Source organism: Boeremia exigua (assembly GCF_020726555.1).
Source record: "Boeremia exigua strain MPI-SDFR-AT-0100 chromosome Unknown C7974scaffold_16, whole genome shotgun sequence".
NCBI lineage: Eukaryota > Fungi > Ascomycota > Dothideomycetes > Pleosporales > Didymellaceae > Boeremia > Boeremia exigua.
This window is the reverse complement of record NW_025763533.1, coordinates 111758-135346: the sequence shown is the minus strand read 5'-3', so window position 1 is coordinate 135346 and position 23589 is coordinate 111758. Positions and strand designations below refer to the sequence as shown.

Below are 23589 nucleotides of genomic sequence, written 5' to 3'. Positions count from 1 at the left end.
CATATGATTTCGATGAAGCTGATGGAGTAGATGAGTCCGATCAAATCAACGAATCTGATGGAGGCAATGAAGACGGTGGAATAGATGGAAAGAGTGAGACTGACGAAGCCAATGACTCCGACGAAGCCAACGAAATCGATGGAGTCAACGAATCCGATAGAGCTGGCGAGCCCGGGGAGGCTGATGAAGACGATGGCGTCAATGAGTCTGGTGAAGCTGATGAGCTCGACGCAGTCAATGCCGACAACGAACCCGATGAAATTTATGACGACTTTGAACTCGACGAAATCGATGAGTACGACGGATTGGACGATTCAATCCCGTACGAGGTCTCTGATGCGGATATGGAGATTATTGCAGAGGAGAGTAAGAAATGGGGAATCAAAGTCACGGATGGCTCTCAATTCCAGGAAGGTAAGGAGATATCAGATGTAGGCGCGCAATCGCTTTGAGTGGACCAGAAGTAGAGTGAACGGACTGTTGTCTTACCCTGGGTGTCATGCGTTCTACTTTGATAGCGTCCAAAACAACCTGTAACACAGTTAAGATAAGTAGCACTAAGCTAAAACTAAATCTATTAGTATATTATCTACTACTAGCAGATTTCTTACTTATAAGAAGGTCTAGAATAGCAATTTATTATAGTAATCTTAGAATAAGACCTAGAAAGTCTATAGCGTTGCGGCAGCTAAGCAAAACAAATCTACTTACTGCTATCAATCAAATATGTAGTCACGAAATCCCTTTAGCATACTGGCGATGACAGCGTTGAATAGAGAAACGCAACATTACCTACTTACCCCTACCATACTGTAAATACAGGAATCGATGCAGCCACTGCTGATCATACTCCGCTCAGCCACAGCTGAAGGGTCGAGGTCAGGTGGCTAGGTCAGCAGTTGCTTGCTCTCATGCTCGCCTTGCGTTCCGTACACTTGAATCAAGATCCAGAACAACACGTAATTCACCGTTGTCGATCTTCAAGGGGCGAAGCAAAGACACTCCAGCGTCACCCACCAAGCGATGTAGTAGGCACGAGATTGCTACAGCTTCTGGATCCGTGGCTGTTGCAAGTCAGTGATCTATTGTCGCCCTCGCGCTGACGACGCACCTTCGTTCATAAAGACCGGCTATTGCGTATCGTGACAACGGGCTCTATGTGTGAGTAGTTGTATGTCTTTACGATTGTCGCCCACTTCTGTCTCTTTGCGTGACCCCGCTTCCACTCACGCTCTGAGGTTGCCCCAGCCTGGCCGCCTGTACCACCTGCACATGTCTACCGCGTTCGTTCAGCAGTCGCAGGAGTATGATATCTACCCCTTTTCGCACTCCAAGAAGAAACCACCTCGATGGTGAAGAGTGGGCGGGTCGGATGTGTGGGCGGTGCCTGGAGTAATTGTTGGTATGATCCTGGTTTTGCGCTCCACGAATTTCGAAAGAGGTCTGAGAGCTCGCTGGCTGAAATTGTGCCAACAGGCGAAAGTGCCGTTTGAGAAGAGGGGTATTGGCAATGGGCAGTGGGCACGTGTATATTCACCTGCTCAGACAAGCGTGATTTCTCTCAATCGGCGTTTGTTTTCTGCCCAGAAACGCTCCTTCCTTATCTGTAAGCTCTCCTCACTTTCCCATTCAAACGACTGTGTCATACGCCACGACCCTTCCCTCGTCCAGGTATTTATCCTCCCGGCGACAGGTTTGAGGACTAGTCCATGGGATTTGGTGCTCGTCAGTTCGGCGGCATGCTGGAACAGCACTGCAACTTGTACCTCAGCGCACAGAACTGACTTATTTTCAGAATTGTAAGCGTTGGGTGTGTAACTGAGATAGTCGGTTTTATTGGGAGTTGTTCGATACGCAGACTTAAGTTCTTCGCATATCAGCGCTGCATAAGTGTCAGTCCGCTCTCTTACAATTGTTCCAGGAAATAGGACGGCCTCTAGAACTATTTCGAGACCTTTAAAGTCAATGAACGCCGTCTCTGACGGGATATCTGGATCCAGACCAGGCCATTGATACCTCACTACCCGGGCACGAAATATAATACGGTCTTCAGGAAAATTCTCCAGACCCGAGAATCTCAAATCAGACGCTCCTTCAAAAGCCGCGACAGATATGCGTGCAGAAAACCAAGACCAAGAAGGTGCATTGATGACTTTGTCTTCCAGCACTGCTCCCTTCTCCCGCTGATGCCACACGAGCGACAAGGGCATGTGCTCCCGGAAGTGGCCGGCCAGGTATGTCAGATGTTGAGTTTCTGCGAATCGTTGCGCGACACCGGCGAGGGCCATGATCCTGTCAGAATGCACAGTCAAGGCCCTTCGCCGATATTCGAGTACACAATTTTCCCACGTACGGTAGAGCCAAACCTGCGTCCTGATGTTGCTCTCGAGCGACACATGCAGATACTCCTTGGGGATGTTGCCAGGATATTGTCTTTGGATACGGCCTACTGACTGATCGCAAAACTGCTTTGCGCATTGCCATAAGAAGTTGTTGCGGCCATAGAATAGTGTCCGAGAGCTGAGCAGGGACTCTTGGAAGGCCCATGCGCGGGACGACAAAGGCCAGGTTCTTGATAATCTCCAATCCTCTCTGTTTGTGGGTATTGACGGCGTGGCGACAATTGCGGGCTCTGCGTTCAGAGCAGGGCGTAGTATGCACGGTAGGCGTCGTCTCGGGTCGTGGGAAATCTTGCGGTCGTCTTCAGGGGGGTAAAGAAAAGAAATATTTAGAATGGCGTTGCTATAGATGCCTGCCATCTTGATGCCTTCTTGTTCCCAGTCTTCGGAAGCTGTGGCGTCTGCTTGGCCATCATCGGGCTGCTGAAGAATGCAAAGGGAATCGATCCATAGGTAGTTTATATGTAGATAACGAGTTATCCGGACACCTTTGCGGAATAAGTGCGGTAGCTCCTCGTCCGTTATTCCTTTAAACAACGCTTTCGACGTAGACGGCTGTAACTTCAATTGATGGTCTGGATTCTGACCCCACATATGGCTCAAGGTGACGTATTTGGGGGACTTGACTTTCGTGTCGCTATAGACCATCTTTACTCCGCTTTTCGTAATCTCCAGCAGGCGCCTGGGTAGGGCATGAACAGTGGGCGAGGCTTTGATGGTGGATTCGCAGGTATCATGATTGTTACAGCAGTCTTGAAACCACTTCACAGCTACCTCGAGATCTGCCAGAGCTGGATTCAGGGCTTCGATTTGTGAAACTAGATTTTTGTAGATTGGATCACTCCCTGCAATTGTCGTGAGATATTATTCACACTCGATTAGGCGGCTTACCATCGAGACGGTCGAGTTGCAAGCCCTCACACCTAAGGTCCAGATATGCACTCTTAAACTGGAAACTGAACCGTCTATGCCTCTCCCTTTCCAAATAAACTCCCTCATCATCTGAAGTCATACCGAGCTTAAGGTCGTCCTTGGACATTCTCTGACGATAGCCCCAAATCATTGCACACAAGTGGCAACTGTCTTTCTGCTTTTCGAACCTGCTAGTAAGACCGAGCTTCAGCTTGAATTCCTCCTTGTCGAGATCTGCATTTTGTCCTACTTGAGCACAGCTCTGGCAAAGATTCTGGAGGCGTACGGTGCTCTGGGGATATATGGCGTCGTCAACTAGGTATCGCTCACGTGTTCTCGATGACACGACTATTGTTTTGCTGTCCATGCTGCGTGTCTGTGGGAAGAAAAGGAAAATGGTTTCAGCGGAAAGCCAAGTAAATACTTATCTCTCATATAATGCGTACACATGGGTTTGTCAGCAAGCACACACCTAACCCCTCATATCTTTTTGAGATGACCAGCTATTTGCCTAAATCTATACGACCTTCTAGATCCGTAAGCAAGCGCACTCTAGTTATGCATGGGATTGCTTTTTGTTGTGCATGTAGCTATTCAGGTGACATCATGCCCCGCACTTCAATCGGTTATTGAATTTGCTGTTCACATCCGGCTATCACGGCACGCATACTAGGAATCGTAGCAACTGGTTGTGCTACTACAAAAAGGCCGCGCACCCAAATTGCCTGGTGAAGCCAGATAGCAACTAAAGACAAAATTAAATTTTCTAGAATGCTAGATTGTACAGTTAAATTTTTTCTACAATCGTGTGTTTCTCTTAGTATTTTAACCTCTTTGTTGTGGGTGTTAATTCATCATTAACAGAGTCAAAGTTGATAAGTTTTCCTATAATCCGGCGTGGGAACGTTTTTTTCGTGTAACATGTCTTGCAGAGATTATGGGTCGCGAGAAGCAGACGAGAATCATCTTTTCTAAGCGAGCTTGGAGTCAAATTGTAACAATAGATGATAGACGTGGCGGGCGTGCAGACGGTGCTTGGTCTCGCTGTGATATGAGGTGGGAGGTGCTCACCTATGAGGGATATCTATTTCTTTGATCGTCTTACTGTCACATACGACCATAGGACGTTGAAAACAAGGCTTCCCGTTCGCTCAGCCCTATTTAAGCAACGTACCGGCTGATCAGTACTCAGGTGGGTGACCACTGGGGAATCCCAGCTGTTGTATGTTTTTTTGCTGATCTCTGTAGACCAGCAAGGGGTTCGGGTAGCGTCTTGGAGGAGGGTTCTGCCCGATGTGCTGGATTATGTCGACCAGAAACGTGTGCACGTGGGTCTGCCACGCAATGGTGGAGGTTCTGGCCGAACCTACTGACAAGCACAACCAGAGAGTTTGAGACTTGGAGGGTTGTTAAACGCCATGTAAATGACACGAAACTTCTGCCTGCGTGGCACAGTGGACATTATCATGTCCCGACACTTGGTAAGTGATGAAGGCAGACCTTGCTAGACCGGTATGTATCGCACAGAGACAACCCACACAAACACTGAGGAGGCCACGTCCATAACATCCAAGGGAATGAGAATGACCACAATACGGATGGGAGGAATACAAGGCCGAGGGACACATGTGGGTCGAGGATTTGGGTGATGGATCCCGACTCGTGTCTACTGTGAGAAGATACCGCCATCTCACGATGTTGCCTAACCGTGCCGCAAAACACGAGCAGAGGAGCTACACCTGCAGCCTCGGTGCTGGCCTTGCATACGATCAGCTGGACATGGGTCAACGGAGCCGTTAGGTAGGGCTTAGATCCGAGGACCGTTACAGATCGACAGCACATCCGACAAGAATAGACGGCGGTATCGCCTCCTCCGTGGCAAGGCTACACGCAGCCATCGCCGCCCGACGGTTGCGCAGTATCCGCCAGCAATTCCTCGGCCGGGAGAAGGTCGCAAGCGCGTGTACCTGATGCAGGTACCCCAAGGCCGCCTTACCACTACACCTCTCTCATCCTTGCTGTCAGCTGGACATGGGTCAGGAATCATGGTTGTCTAACTTGATCGGTCAGCGGGGGCTGTGAAGGTCAGCGTGTCAGAAGGTAAAAGCCGTCAGACGTGGAAGGGGATGTCAGACGCAGAAGAGAATAAGTTGGGGGCCGGTCGGGGTTAGCGGATCTTGAGGCTAGCCTCATGATCGAGCCTTGATGGCAATGCTGCCCAGGGCTTGAACGCTGGCTTGATGGTGAGGGTGTTCGTTTCCCGACTATGTGTACGAGAATACCCGGACAGGACGTAGCCTTGCTTGATGTGGATCAGAAAGCAAGACGCGCCGTGGCTATGGCTACACGATCTACACTCTCAATCCTGCAGGACAATCCTACACCAGCGACACGGATGAGGAAGTCGATACAAGCCCACAGGGCTGGGATTCTCAACGATGTTAGCGGTGAGTTCGCAGGAGTTGCTCCGTATAGACTCCACTTCGCGCGTGGCGGGAGTCCGCGCAGCGATGCTTGTCACTTCGCCAGACTGCGGCCAAGCACTGTGGAGGATAAGGCGGTCAAAAATGTGACCAGCAGCCTTGATACTGGTAGCGCTTGCTGAGCCACTCAGGCCTCCCATGTGTGGCTTGAGGCGGTGTTTGCGCTGCCAATCGGTCACTTGTCCAGATGCCCAAGTTATGCGATATGCTAGGAAACCAATTGCAGTCGCGATTTCGCGCTGCGGACTGGTCAAACAACCAAGTCATGACCATAAATTTCTGAGCATCGCCAAGCCTCTTCTGCCGCTCAACTTGCAATCGATAGCACGGTATGAGACCGTCTGGATGAACCACGGCTGCTTGCCGCTGTGGCGCAGCTTCCCTTCCGTCCCGTTACGAGTGTGGAGTTCATGCGTTGATCATTCATCGAATGCTGATCGCGTCTGATACGACACACTTGAAATTGATGTGTGTCTATTTTTCGCGTCGGCGCGTTTTCGCCCCCAATTGCGACGCGTAGCGCCTGCCCAGCAAGGCTGAGGACTTGAAAAAACCGGAATCTCTGGGGTACTCGAAAGGAGAGTGACAGCTCCGACCGCCACGGTGGCTTACAAGCGCCTGTGCAACGCGTGATGCTGTTTTCGAGAGGGTGCCGAGATTTGTAAGTCTCACTGTGGCCGGCGTACCGATCAAAGGCAGCCTCAGCAACCCCGAGACGGCGACAAAGGCTGCTCGGACGAGTGCATATGGACATTGCCGACGACTGCTTGGTTGGGTGGGAGGGTGTCTCGAGAGGAGATTCGCATTGTCAAGTCAAGTCACCCCTTTCCCAGACGGGCTGGCGCAGGCAACGAGGCAGTGGCTGCTCACGCGCCCACCTTGCTGCCTGCGGCGGCCGAGTCGCGACAAAACGCGCAAACTCTGCGCGACTTTGATGACGAAGGCGCTCAGTCCGAAAATTTGAGGTTTCGAAGATGCGCAAATTGGGGCACGGTGGTTGAGTGAGGTTTGCGAGAGTGGTCGACGCGTGCCGTGATGGGCGCTAGCGATCACGCCCCACCAGCAAATGGACAGGCCAAGCGTGCATTCATCCACCATCCACTCTCATCGTCGGATCCGTGCCTGAGGAAAGCAATATGGGTCGGGCATTGGGCGCCAGTGGACAAATCGCCAGCTTTCCGTCCCTGACAGCACAGCAAGGTTGCGTGCGCGTGCAAGGTGGATGGCTGCATAGCCTCCACTCATCAACTCTCTACTGTGCAGCTGGTCGCTGGACTCGTGCGAGTTCGCATCTTGGGCATCGCCGGCAAACAGGCGTTTGGTCGCGCTCGATGGCTGCAATTGACGAGCGAACGTCTCGCACTGGCTTGGGCATCGAGTCCCAGCGGCTGATTTCGCAAGGTGTGCTCCCTCGGCTACTAGATTGCTGCCCATCGAGCTGAGACAATATGTCGGCCAACCGCAACAAAACGCGCACAGGACAGCTGGAAGATTTTCCCGGTGTCGAGTATCCAGGTAAACACCGCCCGTTCAGTTCGTGATCAGGCAAGTTGTGGCCGCTGGTAAGGCGCCCGTTGTGGCTTGTTTCCTCCGGAAGGGCTGTGCAGACGCCATTCACCGACCCCAAAAGCTTGGCCCTTTCCTCATGAACCCACGGCGCTCATCACTGAGGCCTGCCACTCCGACCTTTTTTTGTGCAAATATGAACGCTCAAATTTCCTACCATTTTCTCCACACTCCACCACACAGTCTGCATTTCAGGCTACAGTCAGGCGCTGCGCCACGCCCACACCTTTTCGGGCCAGAACGGCTGCTTCATTGGCTCTGACTCCTGCATAAACCGCTGCAGCCTTCCACTGTGCTGCTTTCTGCACTGCCGTTCCGGCTCTTACTCTTTCCGCTCCTGGTACGTCTTGCCTCTCTATACTTACGCCAAAGTTGATCTTCTTACGAAGTGTTTCAGTTGTTTTGTCACCAGATTCCCGAATTCACTGGAAGCCAAGCGTAACTGCCTGACACCCTTAACATCACAATACATCCCCAATATCGAACACAAGTCTCAGTACCTTCCCGTACCGATCACACACTTCGTCTTACAGTACTTCGCCTATTGGACATACCACTCCTCTATCCGTCAACGTCCAATCAGAAGGACAACATCCACACCCTTGTCACATCAAGTAGAGCTCATTCCCCTTCCCGGCTGTCGCACCTAGAGATACTGCTAGCTCTCCACCAAATACAAGTCTCATTTCCGTCAAACATCCTAGTGGGCACAGTTCACGATGTGTCGAATTGACGAGAGGGTCTATGTCCGGACAGATGGACATCGGTCTGTCTTCCAAGACAAGACCTTGTGCGAGAAAGGACGTCGACATGGGAAGATGTGCTCCGATCCGAAGGTACGCAGGACAGAGTACCAAGATCCCACGTCGTCGCCCATGGCAAGCAGCCCAGTCACACCTTCTTACAATACCCGAACGCGTCGGCCATCAGTCTCAAGTCGCCCATCCACTAGAGATGGACCGATAGAGTCCCTCAAGCCTGGGATCCACATTGAGATTGGTGCAAAGAAGGGTAAAGGCAAGAGCTACTTGCCCACCGTGTCCATAACGACAGGAAAAACCAAACGCACATCCACGGGCTCTGCTTCTGGCTCGGACGCGTCTCACACTGTGCGGACTGGTTATCCTGATATCTCACCCCCTCCACTCGACTCAAACCATGGTAGACTCCACCCTAGCTTCGGTCAACAGTGGAATCCATCTTCAGACGAGTCCTTTGTAGGCTCCAGCCGCGTTCCATCTCTCTACGACTACGACTCGCCCAGCCTGGTCACTGCAACGACTGGTACCTCGAGTGGTAACCATCCCATCATCCATAATGGCGCACGTCGGGCTCCAACACAGACCGACACCACACGTGGCCACACTGCCAGCCCTGCTAGCCCGTACCATACTACCGAGTTCGTACCGAGTGCTACATTCCAGGACACCTCCGCTCGCACTGAGCGCGACCAACGCCATGCTTCATCCTACGCCCCCGAAATCACCGGTCGCGATGAAGACAGGCAACGACGTCGTGACGAGAACAAGAGACGACAAGAGGCTCTTGATCGCGAGGTTGCCGCTAACCTGGTGCGGGAGGAAAACCTCAAAAAGGTTCGCTTCGAAACGGATCGTCCTAAGCATCGAGCTGACGAGCGAGCACAGAACAACTTTGCTGCGCATGAGCAACGTCGGACTGATGACCGCGAACGCCTCCGCCAGCAGAAGAAGGAGCAAGAGGCACGTGCAGCCAAGGAAGCCGCAGCCAAAGAAGCCGCAGCTAGAGAGGCTGCAGCTAGAGAGGCTGCAGCAAAGCGATCGAAGACATCGGCAACAAAGCCACGTAGAGGCTCTGTGCAGATGACTGCTTCCCAAGCAGCGGAGCAACAGCACCTCGTCAAAGCAGAGGTCATTCAGATGCAACAAGAGCGCCTCAAAGCCGAAGCCATCGAGCGCGAAGAGCAAAGACAACACCAAGCCCTCCTCCAACAACAACGTCAACCCCCCTCGCTCCAAGAACGCCAGCTCGACCCCGGCTACTACGACCCGCGTGCCGGCAGACCAACTCCACCCACCACCCAACCCCCCATAATCCGCCGCCCCAGCCAGTCCAACCAACCGCGCCCCGACATTCCCCGCCGCCTCAGCACCCACAACGCGCTCGCCCCGCAACCGCGCACAGAGCGCCGCCAAGCCCCCCTCGCCTACTACAACAACACCACCGCCCTGCCTCAGGCGCGCGAGCACCGCCCCTCCTCCTCGCACGCCAACAACCCCTTCGCTGCCCCCGCGCCCGCGCCCGCAGACCCCTGGGACGTCCGCAATGTGCGCTCTGCGCTGCCCAACGCCCGTGGACCCCAGCTGGGACACAATTTCCCGGCGCAGCAGGCGACGCATAGGATGAATCAGGCGTTTTACCAGGGCGAGTACGAGACGGATTCGGAGGACGAGGTGAGGGGTAAGAGGCGGTAGGCGGGTTGTTTGCTGATGGAATTTCCTTGCTGTCACTGCACCGGGGATGCGCCGCGGCGTTATCTACTGTACTGGTTTTTGTGTCTGGTCAGTTGCATTGGTGTCCTGTCTGCGTGCGCTGCTTTTGAAGACTTTCGTTACTGGAGATTTTGTTGTTGAAGACTCTCGTTGGTGCGCGATATAGACATACCCTTACTTCACTGTTGTGCGCGTATATAGATAAAATGTTTTCCTTTATCACAAGACTTCTGGGTGCTGTGCTTGCTGTGTGGCTGTGTATACCTGCTTCTTTGACGGGGTTCCCGATCGGTGGCGTGTTTGCGTGCGTGGAGATGTGGTGCGCTGCTGGCAGCGTGGAGGCTGTCGTTGTAGAGGTAATGCGGTGGATATGTTATTCGCTATATGGATCGAAATATTACGATCGATATACGAGTGTCAATGATCACAAGAGTTCTTGTTGAGAAGATTATTGGGTTCGGGCTTCAATCGAAACTGAGACTGTTGTTAATGGGTGTTGTTGTACTTTCAACGTTGCATTTGTATACACTCCAAAAAACATTCACGATCAACGCGTTACTTTAACGACTTCGACTTCCTGTAAATTGGTATTTGTTGACTTCAGTAGTAGTCTCAGAAAGTATATTGCAGGTTGATGGTTTGTTTCAATTATGTATGCAAATCTACTAATGCTATGACTATGACTATGCTACAACGCTCTCACCATCCCACAAATGCCGGAAATCTCCACTACATATCTATTCTTAGATGAACAGCCTGCTGCCGTGGTACTTGGTAGTCTCCTTGTACGCCTGGGAGGCAACGGTAGTGTCGCGCTTGGGGAAATCCTTGAGCGAGACCGCGTACGTCGCAACCGAGTGCGCGATGAGCTTAGTGTTAACAACAAAGGCAGTCATGTTGACATTGCCGACGTCGTCGCACAGCTGGTGGTAGCAGGGATCGTACCAGTCGCCGGCCTTGCCGCCGAAGGCCTTCTCCTCTTCCTTCGTCTTGATGCCCTCGGCGCCGGTCGCGATGCCGCCACCGGGAATGCCGTTGCGGATGAAGCCGTCGTAGTCGCTACGGCCGTCGAAGGGGATGAAGGTGTAGTTCAGGCCCTGCTGCTCGTACCAGTCAATGTACAGATCGCGGAGTTCCTCGGAGCCGTTGGGGTTGAGGGCGTTGGTGGCGTTGTAGATCTGGTAGGCGAAGTTGGGGCTGCCCATCATGTCGTAGTCCATGAAGAGACGGATCTTCTGGTTCTCTTCCTCCGAGAGCGACTGCACGTAGTAGTCTGAGCCGAGAAGGCCCTCCTCCTCGCCAGCCCACCAGGCAAAGCGGACGCAGTTGCTGACGTTGAACTTTGTGAGCTGCGTAGCGACCTCGAGCAGGGAGTTTGTGCCGGAGCCGTCGTCGTTGATGCCTGGGCCTTCGGCGACGCTGTCGCTGTGGGCGCCGAGCATGACGCAGTTCTCTGGGTCGCCTTCGGCGGTTTGCGCGATGATGTTGACGGTCTCGATTTGCGAAACTTCAGCATCAATATAAGCAATTGAATCGACGCGCTCCTTGTTCTTCAGCTTCTTCAACACGGGCGCCGCCTCTTCACCAGACAAGCCAAATGTGGCCACGTGATCCGGCGATGGCGTTCCCAGCGTACCAGAAACGGGGTCATTCTCGTAGTTGTAGACAACAGCCGCGATGGCTCCCTTCTGACCGGCGTGCTCCGATTTCGTTCCAAAGGGACACACTCCTCTCTTAATAAAGGCGATGTTACCGGCAACGGAGTCCGGGAAGTCAGACAACTGACAGCCTTCGTTATCAACGACGACAAGATCGCCGTGGACCGGCTCCTTGTTCTTCGTTGGCGGGGTCAGGCCCATCGGAGCAGCCGATTTCGGGACATCGCTGCCAAGCACAAGTCGTGACTCAAAGACATTGCCAGAGACCGCAGGAAAGCTCTGGTTCGACAGAGTGTAGTAGTCTCCGAGCTCAAGAATGGTCTCATAGATGTAGGACAGTGTTCCAAGATGGCCTTGTTGATGTTAGTACATCTCCCTACATGGGAGCACGTGCATGACCTACCAGCACTTCCGATGACCCTAGTAGGATGGTTGTAATCCTCCTCACCAAGCTTTGCGATCTCAAAAAGCTTCTTCGAGCGGGCCAACAGACGATCCCCACTGATGAGATCCTGCAATTCAGTGGAATTGACGAGCGGCTTCGACCCTGAGGGATGGCCAAGAAGCGCCTGGTTGTTCGATGAGAGCAGGGGAATCTGCAGCGCAGCCGCGCTGGTCACGGCCGCACACAGAGCCCATCGAGAAGAGTAGACCATCTTGATGCTACGCGATTGAAGTCAAGATGAAAGAGAGATGGAAGAGAGGTGTTTATGAGTGAGTCGCAGTTGCCATGACGCCGATCAGTCACGCCGCCCGTGCACGCGCCGAGCAGCGATAACGCCAGATCACGCCCGCGTTTCACAATCGAAGAATGGGGAGTACGATATGAGAACGATGTGATCAATTCGGTTCTTTTGCTGGTTATCTCATACATTGAAGGAAAAGGATATCTGCGTAAGTTTGGTAGGACAGAAACGTTGGTACCTGATGTGTGGCGCAGACATCGTGGAAATCGACACGTCAAGCCTCAGGGATCCAGCGCGCTTGGTGCGCGTTCCTATGGCACGTCGCAACAGGGCCAGTGCAACGGTATCCTGAGCTTTATCCATCTGAACGAGGGCCGTCTGATCCGACCCGCGAAGTGCCTGCAGCCTCCAGATGCGAAGTGGAGCCAAAGAGTCGAAACCCTGAATTATGCGGAGTTTCATCTACCGGGCCGTCATGACATCACAGCGCGTGCGTTCCAGAACCAAGTTCAACAGCAAGCCAAGGGGGATCAAGCATCACAACAAGGCTTGGTGACGTGCACCCGCCGAAACAAGCAAGAGGGCAATGGAAGCAGTGCCATCGAATCGAGTGATGCGGGGCCTGAATGTGCTGTACGAGTGGTGGCATTACGCTGCAGAAAAGGGAGATTCAGCGAATAGACGCCCGCGAGGCTGTGCTCGCCTGGACGATCCAGCAACACCGTGCACGAATCGACAAATGCCAGCGGTGCACGCCGCGTTTGGCCCTTTTGCGGTTCAATAACAGGGAATCAAAACGTCCAGCGCCATGACGACCCGCTGCAGCCCCTGTCAAGACACGCCTGGCTCGCCCCAGCCTGTCTGTTATATTTGTCTTCGTGCATGCACCCACATTTGTTTGACTGGACCTCAGCAATTGCGCCAGGTGCACCTGCTGCGCTCGCCCTGAAACGCCTTTTCACCTGCCCGACCTAAGCATAAAGCTCCGGCTACGACTACCTACTGAGGTTTTGAATCGCTAACATCTCATCAACAACAAATCAACAATGGCACGCCAACACTCGCGGTCGTCGCACGACTACAGATCGTCGCGAGAGCAAACATCGAGAGATTACGCCCCACGCGAACATAACAACGAGAAGCCGCGAAAACGCTCACGTCAGCACTCCGCACATGGTCCACGAGGTGCTCGTTCGCACTCACTGCCGCAATACAATCACAATGGGCACAAGGTCACACCGGGCGTCCACCCGGACGGTGAGAGTGGCAGGAGGGGATTCAACCCCTTTAAGTTCTTGAAGATCGCCTTCAAGAGCAGCAGTACGCTCTCGATGATGGTGAACTGTCTATGGCCCATTGTTCCTGTGGCGATTGCATTGGTATGGGCTTGACACATGAACTGGAACGAACCTTCGATTCTAACTATGCTCTAGCACTTCGCAAAGCCTGAATGGAAGCTCGCCATTTTCATCACCAACTACATTGCCATGGTCCCGGCCGCCAACATGCTGGGTTTTGCTGGTCAGGAACTGTCGCGCAAGATGCATCAGAAGGCCATCGCCGTTGTCCTGGAGACGACACTGGGCTCGGTGGTCGAGATCATCCTCTTTATGGTGCTGCTCAAGACCGACGTCAATGGATCGAACGTACCTGTCATCAGGGCTGCCATCCTGGGATCAATCTTGGCCAACCTTCTGCTTTGCCTTGGCTCCTGCTTTGTCGCCGGCGGCATTCAGCACGATGTGCAAGAGTTCCACGAGGCCGTCTCCGAGTCAGGTAGTGGTTTGATGCTGGTCGCTGCGAGTACGTTCTTTTTCATGTCCCTTAGTTTGACTACGGCTAATCTTTGCAGTGGCTCTTGTTCTCCCGGCCGTCTTTGCCAAGTATTTGATGAACAACACCGACTACGAGATTCCCACCCCTACCTTCGTGTTGGACAATGCAACCAGGATTTCGCGTGGTGTCGCCATCATCTCGCTTGTCGGCTACCTCATCTACGTTGCCTATCAGACCATATCTCATGACGGACTGTTCCACGAGATCTACGAGGCAGATGAGCACAAGGATGCGGATCGTCACGAGGAATTGGCCAAGCCGAAGTTCACCCTGACGGAAGCTTTTGTCGCCTTGATCATCTCGTTAGCTTGCGTCTCTTTGATCGCCATCTTCCTGGTCGAGCAGATCCACTTCATGGTAGCAGAGCGTCACGTCAGTGATGCTTTCGTTGGACTCATCTTGATTCCGCTCGTCGAAAAGATCGCTGGTAAGTTTGATCACGTTTCAACGAGGCTACATGCTGACTCATCTTTTAGAACATCTTCTTGCCATTGACGAAGCTTACGACAATCAAATCAACATGGCAATGGCTCACGTTATGGGTGCATCCATTCAGACCGCCCTGCTCAACGCCCCTCTCGTCATCCTTGTCGGCTGGGGTCTGCGTGTTCCACACATGGACTACAACTTCGCTATCTTCGATGCCGTCGCGCTCGTCCTCGCCGTGCTTGTGGTGGGTTCCTTCCTCCGCGACGGCAAGTCGAACTACTTGGAGGGTGCCCTGTGCATCATGGTATACATCATCATCGCCATCTGCGCCTTCTTTTTCCCGAACCCAATGCCGGTTGGTGGTGGTGGGCATTGAGCAAGGATTGTCTTCATAGGCTGTTATCAAAATTGTCTACAGATTGGATCGATATGAGCGTGGAGTCCCGGTTGTTTACGTACAGGGTGTACGGGCGAGGGTCTGGATGCAAGATAGCAGTGCTTCTTGTCTGTCATTTAGCGAGCCAGTTGGATAATCATAATCTCACCACGAATGCAACAGTTCATCAAATTATCGTCAGAATTGATTCTCAGTATTTGAATGCGACGTCGTCGATTATGATGCGGCTGCCGCTCGACCGACTTCAGTCGTGCGCTAAGTCGTGTATGGCTTAGCGTATACCGGAGAATCGTTGATGCCGCCCCGCCCACACAACGGAATTCGTCGAACTTCACGCAGGCCTCACGACGACCACTAACCCCAACAGCCCTCCTCTTCCACCGACTCCCCGTAAATCCATACACAGTCGCCAAAATGGGTCGCGTCCGCACAAAGACCGTCAAGAAGTCCGCCAAGGTCATCATTGAGCGTTACTACCCCAAGCTCTCGCTCGACTTCGAGACCAACAAGAGGATCTGCGATGAGGTGAGACGCACCGCGAATGAACGAGCGCGCAAATGTTAACGCGTCGCACAGATTGCCATCATTGCCTCCAAGCGTCTCCGCAACAAGATCGCTGGTTACACCACTCACTTGATGAAGCGCATCCAGCGTGGTCCCGTCCGCGGTATCTCCTTCAAGCTCCAGGAAGAGGAGCGTGAGCGCAAGGACCAGTACGTCCCCGAGATCTCCGCTCTCGACTTCACCCAGAACTCCGAGTCTGGTTCCCTCGATGTCGACCAGGAGACCAAGGACCTCCTCAAGTCCCTCGGCGTAAGTTTTGTGAATGATCCCTGCAGCGTGCGCTCGCTGACAAGCCACAGTTCGACTCCATCCCCACCAACGTCGTTGCCGTCTCCCAGCAGCAGTCCGTCGAGCGCCCCCGCCGCTTCGGCGATCGCCCCGCCCGCAACTAAGCGTTGTGCCCGGCTCGGTTCTCCTTTGCTTCTCGATATCCTGAAAAATTGGTGCTTGGGGTTAGGAGTTTGCCATGACTACGGCATGGTTTTACGGCTATATACGGCGGCATGACGACTAGGAGTCAATGAAAACAAAGGTTCTTCTCCCCCACTAGGTGTCGCTGATTCTGAGTGCCGCAAGGCGCGAAGATGATGCTTGATTGCCAATTCCCCTTTACTGGGGTTCCCCTCAATGCTGCGTGATGTTGGTGTGACGTACGGATGAGGGCTAGGACCGTACCGTATGGCTGGCTGTCATCAGGTAAGTGAGCTTCTCCTTCTGTCTACCATATTTCTGAGGTGACCGCGATACGTCGAGATGCTTCAATAAAAGTTTGATTTCTGAACTCTGCTCTTTCCATCACATCGGTGATCGTTCGTCACATGTTCAATGTCCTATCGTCAAGATGCCGTCAAGATTTGTTGGTCTCGTAGCTGACGATAGGCTTATATCCCCACGTTCGCTATGTTCATTGATTCCTTCGATGTCGTAGTTGCCATAGTAAGGCCATGACAGCGTACGTCAACAGTATCAATTCTTCAACTTCCCGCCAACAAACACAAACCTAAAACGCATACATTCACATCAGAGCACATCACAGAACAAGCAAACTCCACTTTGACGCCTTCATTACATCTACTTAGTTTCTTCCCCACAGAAGTCACCCTTTTCGACTTGAAGTCACGCCCCGTCGCCCTGCTCTACACCATCCCCGGACGTCCCTGGACTCACTCCAGCAGTCCTACTCCCCGCCCGTGGCACGCGAGTACACCGACGACGGCGACTCCTGGGGCGCGGCAGCAGGGCGGGGAGGCGTGTGGGGCGAGAGGAGGGCGGCCGACGAGGACTCCAGGAGGGCGGTGGTGGCACGAGGAGGCGAGGGGCGGGCCGGCGCAGAGGGATCTGGGAGGGCGGCAGCAGGACGAGAAGGCGTGTGCGGCGAGAGGCAGGCGGGCGAGGAGGACTCCACGGGCCTCGCCGACACCGTGCGCGGAGAGATTTGGGAGCTTGCCGCGGAGCCTTGGACGGCCCTGGTGCCGCGACCTGCTCCGAAGTTGAAGTCGGCGTTGAAGTGGCCGTGCTGGGGAGGTCCTCGGCGGTAGCGCCTGGGGCGGCGGAGTGCTTCTTCGTCGTCGTCGTCGTTGTAGTCAGGGGAGGGGGAGGTGGTGGAGGAGAAGGAGGGGCAGCAGCAGAAGTGGAGGACGGCCATGATGGCGAGTCCAATGAAGGTGATGAGGGCGGCGATGGCGGGCCAGAGGGACTGTGGAGGGTGTCAGTTCGTTACAGGGACGAGCTTGACTGAGACGGGCTTGACTGGGACAGGCTTGAATGGGCAGCCGATCAAAGCGCGTTCAAGAGACGTGCACTTACAGACATGGTGGGTGGTGGGATGGCGGTGGTGAGACGGCAAAGGAGAGCTGGAGGTCTTTGTGGTATGCTGTTTGCGGGTCGAGCGTGATGGGTGTTAAGGTGCTCGAGTGTACGCGCGGGGCAGGATTTATCAAGGTGATGGTGAGTGCGTGCAAAATGGTGAGTGCATACAATCGAGCTTCGTCACTGACTTGCTACTGCGTGCAGCACATGCCTTCCGGTTCACACAGGTAGAGTCAAAGAGAGCTTATATTAGACCTTGTGCAATAGCTCCTGGCACACTTGCAAGCTGTTCTATTGTCTTGGAACAAGGCCAGGTGATAGACGGAGTCCGTGCCAAGTAGGCATAGTCATAATCAACTTGCAGCGCGCCAAACTGCACAACAAACACCGCACTGCCACTACAAAATCCCACTACAGTACACCAAATTCCCTTCACACACATCATGAAGCTCACCAACCTCGAGATCTTCGTGGCCGTCGTCTGCTCCTGGCTCTCGGGCTTCGTTTTCGCCCTTTGGCGCACCGTAAGTGCAGCATCGTCAAGCTTCTAATGCTTGATCAAGTATTCTAATCCCGAACAGACCACCTACATCACCGACCGCGAAGCCAGCCTCGTGATCACGCTGTCCATCGTGGTCATCATGGTCGTCTTCAACGTGCGCCTCAGGCAGACAGCGGTCCTCGACTACCTCGCCCGCAACGTCATCCAAGTGCAGAACATGACACTGCTCGACGTGCAAGCAAACCATCGCAAGCACATTGCCACCCTCAAGCTCACCCATAACAACGCCGTCCGCGAGGCCAACGACGAGATCCGTCGCCTCAACACCCGCTTCGACCGCCTCCACGCCGAGTACGACTACATCACCATCGCGTACCAGGACCAGATGCGCGCCAACGACGAGCAGGGCGACCGCATCGCCTACCTCGAGCACAGGCTGGCTGAGTTCGGGCAGGGCGCTGGGGGAGTCGTTGCTGCGCCGTTCTCCGCGCCCGCCTCCCAGACCGTGTTTGCCCCCCCGCCGGTCCGCGTCCGCGGTGCCGTGAGGTCTTCCTCGCCCCTCTCTCGCGCACCAATGGTGCAGGACGCAGAGGATGAGGAGTAGAGTGGTGGGTTGGTGTGTCGTCGCGGAGAAGATGGGCACTGCGTGCCTCCTCGCCGGCGGAGCAAGGTCGAGATGAAGGCGCGGGCCACGCTGATCGCCTCCGCTGCTGCTCGAGACGGTTCAATAGTAGTGTAGCAATAGACTTGGTGCTGCTCACGTCCGTGTTGAGATGAGTGATTTGCTCCACTGACTCTGCATCGCCTCACAGCAGACCCCTCTCTGAACGGACTCATCTCTTTCTAGTACAACTGTATCCATCAAGCAGATTCATCTACATTTTATGTTGCTTGTATGAACTGATGCTTAGCTACACGTTCGAGAGCACCTGTACTGCATTTGTCAAGTGGTGCAACTTTCCATCGTGCAGCTTCCACGTGTACCTAGGTACGCAATTTAAGTTTACATATTTGTTCTCGAAACACCGTTTCTAACCCTTGCAATGGAAAACCAACAAGACCGGGACGCGGCGGAAGCCCATAGCTCTTGTTTGACGACTCCTTCATCGCTTCCATGTGAGAATTCGGGTTTCACTACTTACCCCGGATCGACACACCGATACTGGGAGCGAGCAGCGCGTAGTCGGCGCGTTTTCGGCGTGTTGTGTACCCTTGTGTTAGGGTTTGGGGCTCACTGCAACATCACACCCGCTGATACGTTCCTGGGGTGCGGCAAGAACGGTTGGCTTCTCAGTAATAGCAGACATACACAAATTGTTGACAACATGACACCTGAGATGGCGGGAGCCCTGTGTCTTGGGGTATGACGTGGCTGTTCGATGGAGCATGCAACACGTGATCTGTCAATGCATCGTTCGCCAAGCCCCTAATTACGCGACTGTGAATTGTGGGCGATGTTTTCACACCGCAACCCGAGCTAGAGCGCCCCAACCACCCCGCGTCTATCAGCGCAACACAAGTAATCGCGCGTCAACGCCATCGGATTTCATTAACATTACGGTCATTACAGCGACTTGAGACAGCGTGCAATATACCAAATCGTTCCTTCCTCGGGTAGCTTCGTGCATTCCCGCGTCCGAGCTTCATCATGTCGCCTGCACCAATCACGCAGGACGCGGCTGCCTCAGCGTCTCCGCCACCAACACAGTCGACACCACAGGCGATAGCTCGTAAGTTCAATCCATTCACAGTAACATTGTTGTCACATGCTTACAACATGCCAGCATCAGCTCAGCCTGTGTCAAGTCATTTCGATGACATCTTCCACGCCAAGTTTATGAAAGTCATCAACGATTGGAAGAACGATCCTGCTAGGGGCAGCCTCACTCAAAAAGACCGTAAGACTTTCATTGAGAACGCGTACAATGAGACCGATGAGCTTTACTTCGCTCGTCGCCAGCTCTCTGATCAGGAGATCAAGCTTCGTGCTCTCACCAAAGTCTTCTATAAGATCCTTGCCGAAGAGCCGTGGTCAGAGGACTGGATCCGTGCCCCAGACGTCGAGCGCAAGCTTTCCCGCTTTGAAATGCACAAAGATTCCATCGAGTTGGCATCCAAATTCAACGTTCCCACCCCCAGAGAAGCTGTCCGAGCTGCGCGCGAAGCTGCTGCGACCCATGAAGAGACCGTGAAAGAAGCTGGCGATAAGCCAGCGAAAGAATTGCGCATCGATCGTGGCCCTTGGGACGACATTGAGATCATCTACATTCCAGGAACCGTGTCTGCAGCAGCTACAAGCCGACTGAACCGCGAGGAGACGTACCCGATTTCAGTTTCTTCCGTCGCTTCCACTCTCCAATCCCACATTTGCAGGGACATGGTGCGACCGTTCTCTATGGCTGAACGCTTTGTCAACTGCTCAGACACCAAGGAGCTTGAGGCAATGCGCGAGTTTGCTTGTAATGTCTGCGACTACTGCCCTCACCTTCTCGACAACGACAACGTGAGCTTGCTTGTCGTTCTTCTCATTCTTTCCAGATCAGACGTCTGCAGGCGCTGGGAGAACAACGGCATTCGCATCGAAGGCTCCACAATCAGTCATCGAAAGTCTGAATGCATGAAGAACAAGCTTGGCTGGAATACCACCGAACTGAAAAAGCCGTTTGATAACTTCGCGACGGAGTTCCAAACTCGTGTGAAGAACGCGTGCTTCCCAGCCCCTCGAGCTCAGCGTGGAGGTGGTCCTAAGAACAAGGGTCGCAAGTCCTCAACCCCAGCGACTCCGTCAACACCCACCGGCTATGGTGTTCCGCCCATCTGGGGCTACATGGCCTCACCTCAGGTACGACAGCAACAAGGGGGTATGAACACTGGAATCAACGTTCCCGCGCCGCCTGTGCAAACCATGTTCAAGCACCCGACTACGCCTGGCCATGACTGTATCCCCCACCCCGCGCCTTACCAGCTGGCGGCCGGTGCTACCACCGGCGAACCCATGGATCTTTCCTAGGCTTCCGCTGACATATCGTGTGTGAACTTGTACACTAACTGCATCTTTTTGGCGTACGGCTATCGGCTTAGGCCTGCATTTACATGGTGACAATGGCGAACAAAACAGCGACGGTTTCACGGCATTTTCTTTTCTCAACGGATCCCCGAACAGGGCAGTGGCTCCTCACGTCTACACTAAGGACGATGAAGCACAATGTATGACATTAATCAATGCAATCATTGCCAATACCTTGTCCTGTGCATTTGCAATTCGTGTTTCGTAGTCACGCTCGCTGTCATATGAGAATAGGCAAACTTCATTGCTGCGAGCCATGCATAGAGATTCTTGTTATGAAATATAATGTTTGCTAATAACCGCTTGGTACATCCAGACCGCACAGCACTCAGCAACGACAACGTCATCAACGTGTACAGATTGTCTAGCACCTTCCTGTGGTCTCCCTGTTGCGGAGGCATGAGCCTCCCGTGTGCGAATCCTCCAGTATCCTCAAGTTCCGTAACGTGGAAGTAAGCTCGCTTGATTGCTTGCTCGTAATTCCCCCGATTGGGTTCATAATAAAAAGCATAAAAGGACGTGCGCTCAAAATGACCCTGCTTCTCCTCAAAATCGAGATAGTTGCGCCAGTTCTCCAGCTCAGTATCCTCAAGTTCCGTAATATGGAAGTCAGCTCGCTTGATAGCTTGCTCGTAGTTCCACCGATTGTGCACTTCTTGTTGAGTCCGCTGGTAGGACTCGTAGTAGAAGGCATAGATCTTCTCTCAAGATGAGAGCCTCCCGTGTGTGAATTCTCCGGGCGGTGTGTTCAAACCCTGTTACGTGGAAATAGGCCCGCTTGGCAGCTTGCTCGTAATTCCACCGATTGTGAACCTCCTGCTGGGTACGTTGATGTGACTCGTAGTAGCACGCGTGTATCTTTTCTCGAAATTGTCGCTCGAGCGACAATCCATCATCGGCCCGCTTTGTGCTTGCCAAGCCCCTTCAACAGCCCACCAATCTTCTTATACCGTCCCCGGGCGCCGTCCTCTATCTTCTTCCAGGTGATCTCGACCTCGTGAGGTGAGCCTTCTCCACGGACAACGCGCTCCTGTATATCCCAGCCGTGCTGTCTCATCTCGTTCTTCTCGCGCGTAGGACCCTTCGCTAATACCCAGCGGGTGAGTGTCTGTGCCGCGTTCAGCTGGGGGAAATGCAGCCGGACGATCCGCACGTTGCACACAGTCTGCTGGAGGGTCTCGAGGTGCGCAGTGTTGATGGTGGGGTCGCTGGCTAGGCGGCGGACGCAGCACTTGTGTGTCTTGTAGTGGTCGAGGAGGCACAAACGCGGGGCAAGGAGGCAGTTGATGCGGGCAGCGAAGGGGGCGACTTGATAGTAGGTGGGCGTCTCACTGGATATGGTGCTCTGGAGGGTGATTGTGAAGCTGGTCAGGTGCAGCTTGAGCAGTGGCTCTAGCCAGGCGAGCTTGGAGAGCTGCTCGGCGGTGCTGAAGAGGGCTGTGAAGGGGAGTTCTGTTTGCACGTTTGTTATGTGACAGAAGGCGTTGACGGGGAACCTTGGAGGTGCTTTTATGGCCTCTGCGAGTTGGGCTTCCTGCAGGCGGTCCAGGATGTAGGGCATGGCACGCAGTGACTCAAAGGCCATTTCGCGACAGATCTGCTGGCAGGAGTACAGGAGACCGATGTAGGCGACGTGAGGCACGCCGGGAAGGAAAGCGTCGGGCGCGATGGAGTGGTAGATGAGAGTGCGGATCTCTTTCGGAAGCTCGAGGAAGCTGTTGTTTGTGGATGTCTTGAAGAAGAGGTGACGGAAAAGGACACGATATGATCGCGGAAGCTTGCTCATTTTGGAGCTTGATGATACTGTTGAAGATGAAGGTAATTCAAGCTTTGGGAAGCAGAAGCGATAGAATAGAGAGTGTTGTGGTGAACGTGGGCAGACGCAGACGATTAGCTTGGCAGTGCCGCTTGAGCCCGCCTAAACAAACCCTCAGCGCACGCGTTGCTCTAGATTACCACAAACAGCAAGCTATAGTAGGATTCCCCTGCTATTTCCCTCCAAGATGCTCTTTCTTCTGCCACCAGAGGTGCGCCACATGATTTACTCGCTGGTCTTCGAATGCCCTACTCGGTCTCTTGACTCAGTTGTTGCCGGTCTGTTTCTTTCTGGCAAGCAGATCAAGTGTGAGATGGAGGATGAGCTTGAGCATCGAGTACAGGCTGCAGCACTGAAGGTTCCCGGGAAAATGATCGTACTGGGAAGTTCGCCTCCAGCCATCCATCTCAACAGCTTCGTGACACTATCTCGTGTCGAGTTAAATATCCCTCGCCAAATCCTCAAACCTTTTCGAGGGCAGAGGTCACAATTGGAACACCTCGGACCAGTTTTCGCTTCGTATCTGCGACAACTCATTCTCTACATCAGCGAAGATGAGAAGAGCCATGGCCCAGTGACGCAGTATCGCGTGCAAACAGGCATGTACAGAACTCGTACCACACGCGATCTGGTTGGGCCCTTCGCTGTACGATTGACTTGCCTGATATGCCCCGATATATGCTCCCACGATGATCACAACCCGGAGACACGGGAGCTCTGCCTCGCTCCCGGCCAGAACTCAAACCCAGGACCATGGGTGGTCAACGTGATGTCTGTAGCGCTCCATATCAGAGGCTTGGACGACTGGCGCCCACTCTTTCGCGGCGCCCCGGGATCGAACTTGGATGTTTCTCCTACACAAGACAGAGCACCCCTCTCTCTTCGTGGTTGGGAACTGTGCGGCGAAGAAAATGGTAGCGAGTTCCTTGATTCGGAGGCGCCGGATGCCATAATCTGGAAGCTGACTTGAGAAGAACATTGGAAATACCAAGGG

At 53.6% G+C, this 23589-nt stretch overlaps 10 protein-coding genes across 10 annotated transcripts; 6 read left to right on the top strand and 4 right to left on the bottom strand.

Annotated features, from left to right (window-relative positions):
• Positions 1–1322: 1322 nt before the first annotated feature.
• On the bottom strand, positions 1323–3703 carry C7974DRAFT_85661 (uncharacterized protein). Its single transcript, XM_046147396.1, has 3 exons — positions 3291–3703; positions 1955–3244; positions 1323–1882 (listed from the first exon to the last, which is right to left on the bottom strand). Exons 1-3 carry the CDS (start codon positions 3676–3678, stop codon positions 1542–1544), a joined length of 2019 nt encoding a protein of 672 aa, XP_045990870.1. The 5' UTR covers positions 3679–3703; the 3' UTR covers positions 1323–1541.
• A 4030-nt stretch (positions 3704–7733) lies between these two features.
• On the top strand, positions 7734–10035 carry C7974DRAFT_85623 (uncharacterized protein). Its single transcript, XM_046147395.1, has one exon. The coding sequence runs from the start codon at positions 8080–8082 to the stop codon at positions 9811–9813; it is 1734 nt and encodes a 577-aa protein (XP_045990869.1). The 5' UTR covers positions 7734–8079; the 3' UTR covers positions 9814–10035.
• A 359-nt stretch (positions 10036–10394) lies between these two features.
• Positions 10395–12250, bottom strand: C7974DRAFT_85518 (aminopeptidase Y precursor). Its single transcript, XM_046147394.1, has 2 exons — positions 11893–12250; positions 10395–11842 (listed from the first exon to the last, which is right to left on the bottom strand). The coding sequence occupies exons 1-2, from the start codon at positions 12143–12145 to the stop codon at positions 10575–10577; spliced, it is 1521 nt and encodes a 506-aa protein (XP_045990868.1). The 5' UTR covers positions 12146–12250; the 3' UTR covers positions 10395–10574.
• A 613-nt stretch (positions 12251–12863) lies between these two features.
• On the top strand, positions 12864–15177 carry C7974DRAFT_476603 (uncharacterized protein). Its single transcript, XM_046146693.1, has 4 exons — positions 12864–13554; positions 13609–13978; positions 14028–14438; positions 14488–15177. Exons 1-4 carry the CDS (start codon positions 13222–13224, stop codon positions 14814–14816), a joined length of 1443 nt encoding a protein of 480 aa, XP_045990867.1. The 5' UTR covers positions 12864–13221; the 3' UTR covers positions 14817–15177.
• A 74-nt stretch (positions 15178–15251) lies between these two features.
• Positions 15252–15793, top strand: C7974DRAFT_324123 (ribosomal protein S17e; the record flags this gene model as incomplete). Its single annotated transcript, XM_046138942.1, has 3 exons — positions 15252–15362; positions 15414–15650; positions 15701–15793. 3 exons carry the CDS (start codon positions 15252–15254, stop codon positions 15791–15793), a joined length of 441 nt encoding a protein of 146 aa, XP_045990866.1.
• A 372-nt stretch (positions 15794–16165) lies between these two features.
• On the bottom strand, positions 16166–17213 carry C7974DRAFT_476601 (uncharacterized protein; the record flags this gene model as incomplete). The annotated part of the gene is made up of 2 exons (XM_046146692.1): positions 16166–17097; positions 17208–17213. Coding segments are annotated over 2 exons (586 nt in total), but the record flags the coding sequence as incomplete, so codon positions are not given.
• Positions 17214–17653: 440 nt separating this feature from the next.
• Positions 17654–18316, top strand: C7974DRAFT_418747 (uncharacterized protein; the record flags this gene model as incomplete). Its single annotated transcript, XM_046144179.1, has 2 exons — positions 17654–17734; positions 17792–18316. The coding sequence occupies 2 exons, from the start codon at positions 17654–17656 to the stop codon at positions 18314–18316; spliced, it is 606 nt and encodes a 201-aa protein (XP_045990864.1).
• An 867-nt stretch (positions 18317–19183) lies between these two features.
• Positions 19184–21045, top strand: C7974DRAFT_467072 (uncharacterized protein). The gene is made up of 2 exons (XM_046146352.1): positions 19184–19442; positions 19497–21045. Exons 1-2 carry the CDS (start codon positions 19361–19363, stop codon positions 20720–20722), a joined length of 1308 nt encoding a protein of 435 aa, XP_045990863.1. The 5' UTR covers positions 19184–19360; the 3' UTR covers positions 20723–21045.
• A 527-nt stretch (positions 21046–21572) lies between these two features.
• C7974DRAFT_85478 (uncharacterized protein) lies at positions 21573–22674 on the bottom strand. Its single transcript, XM_046147393.1, has one exon. It carries the CDS (start codon positions 22563–22565, stop codon positions 21672–21674), a length of 894 nt encoding a protein of 297 aa, XP_045990862.1. The 5' UTR covers positions 22566–22674; the 3' UTR covers positions 21573–21671.
• Positions 22675–22782: 108 nt separating this feature from the next.
• On the top strand, positions 22783–23565 carry C7974DRAFT_381314 (uncharacterized protein; the record flags this gene model as incomplete). The annotated part of the gene is made up of 1 exon (XM_046140580.1): positions 22783–23565. The coding sequence occupies one exon, from the start codon at positions 22783–22785 to the stop codon at positions 23563–23565; it is 783 nt and encodes a 260-aa protein (XP_045990861.1).
• Between the last annotated feature and the right edge of the window lie 24 nt (positions 23566–23589).

Bases quoted from the DNA above. Each gene is read 5' to 3' on its own strand.
- C7974DRAFT_85518 (XM_046147394.1), bottom strand. From the start codon at position 12,145: ATGGTCTACTCTTCTCGATGGGCTCTGTGTGCGGCCGTGACCAGCGCG. The intron at 11,843-11,892 runs GTAGGTCATGCA...AACATCAACAAG, and splicing joins TAGGGTCATCGGAAGTGCTG to GCCATCTTGGAACACTGTCC.
- C7974DRAFT_476603 (XM_046146693.1), top strand. From the start codon at position 13,222: ATGGCACGCCAACACTCGCGGTCGTCGCACGACTACAGATCGTCGCGA. The intron at 13,555-13,608 runs GTATGGGCTTGA...ACTATGCTCTAG, and splicing joins TTCCTGTGGCGATTGCATTG to CACTTCGCAAAGCCTGAATG. The intron at 14,439-14,487 runs GTAAGTTTGATC...CTCATCTTTTAG, and splicing joins GCTCGTCGAAAAGATCGCTG to AACATCTTCTTGCCATTGAC.
- C7974DRAFT_85623 (XM_046147395.1), top strand. From the start codon at position 8,080: ATGTGTCGAATTGACGAGAGGGTCTATGTCCGGACAGATGGACATCGG.
- C7974DRAFT_85478 (XM_046147393.1), bottom strand. From the start codon at position 22,565: ATGAGCAAGCTTCCGCGATCATATCGTGTCCTTTTCCGTCACCTCTTC.
- C7974DRAFT_85661 (XM_046147396.1), bottom strand. From the start codon at position 3,678: ATGGACAGCAAAACAATAGTCGTGTCATCGAGAACACGTGAGCGATAC. The intron at 3,245-3,290 runs GTAAGCCGCCTA...CGACAATTGCAG, and splicing joins GCAACTCGACCGTCTCGATG to GGAGTGATCCAATCTACAAA. The intron at 1,883-1,954 runs GTCTCGAAATAG...ACACTTATGCAG, and splicing joins GGCGTTCATTGACTTTAAAG to CGCTGATATGCGAAGAACTT.
- C7974DRAFT_467072 (XM_046146352.1), top strand. From the start codon at position 19,361: ATGTCGCCTGCACCAATCACGCAGGACGCGGCTGCCTCAGCGTCTCCG. The intron at 19,443-19,496 runs GTAAGTTCAATC...ACAACATGCCAG, and splicing joins GACACCACAGGCGATAGCTC to CATCAGCTCAGCCTGTGTCA.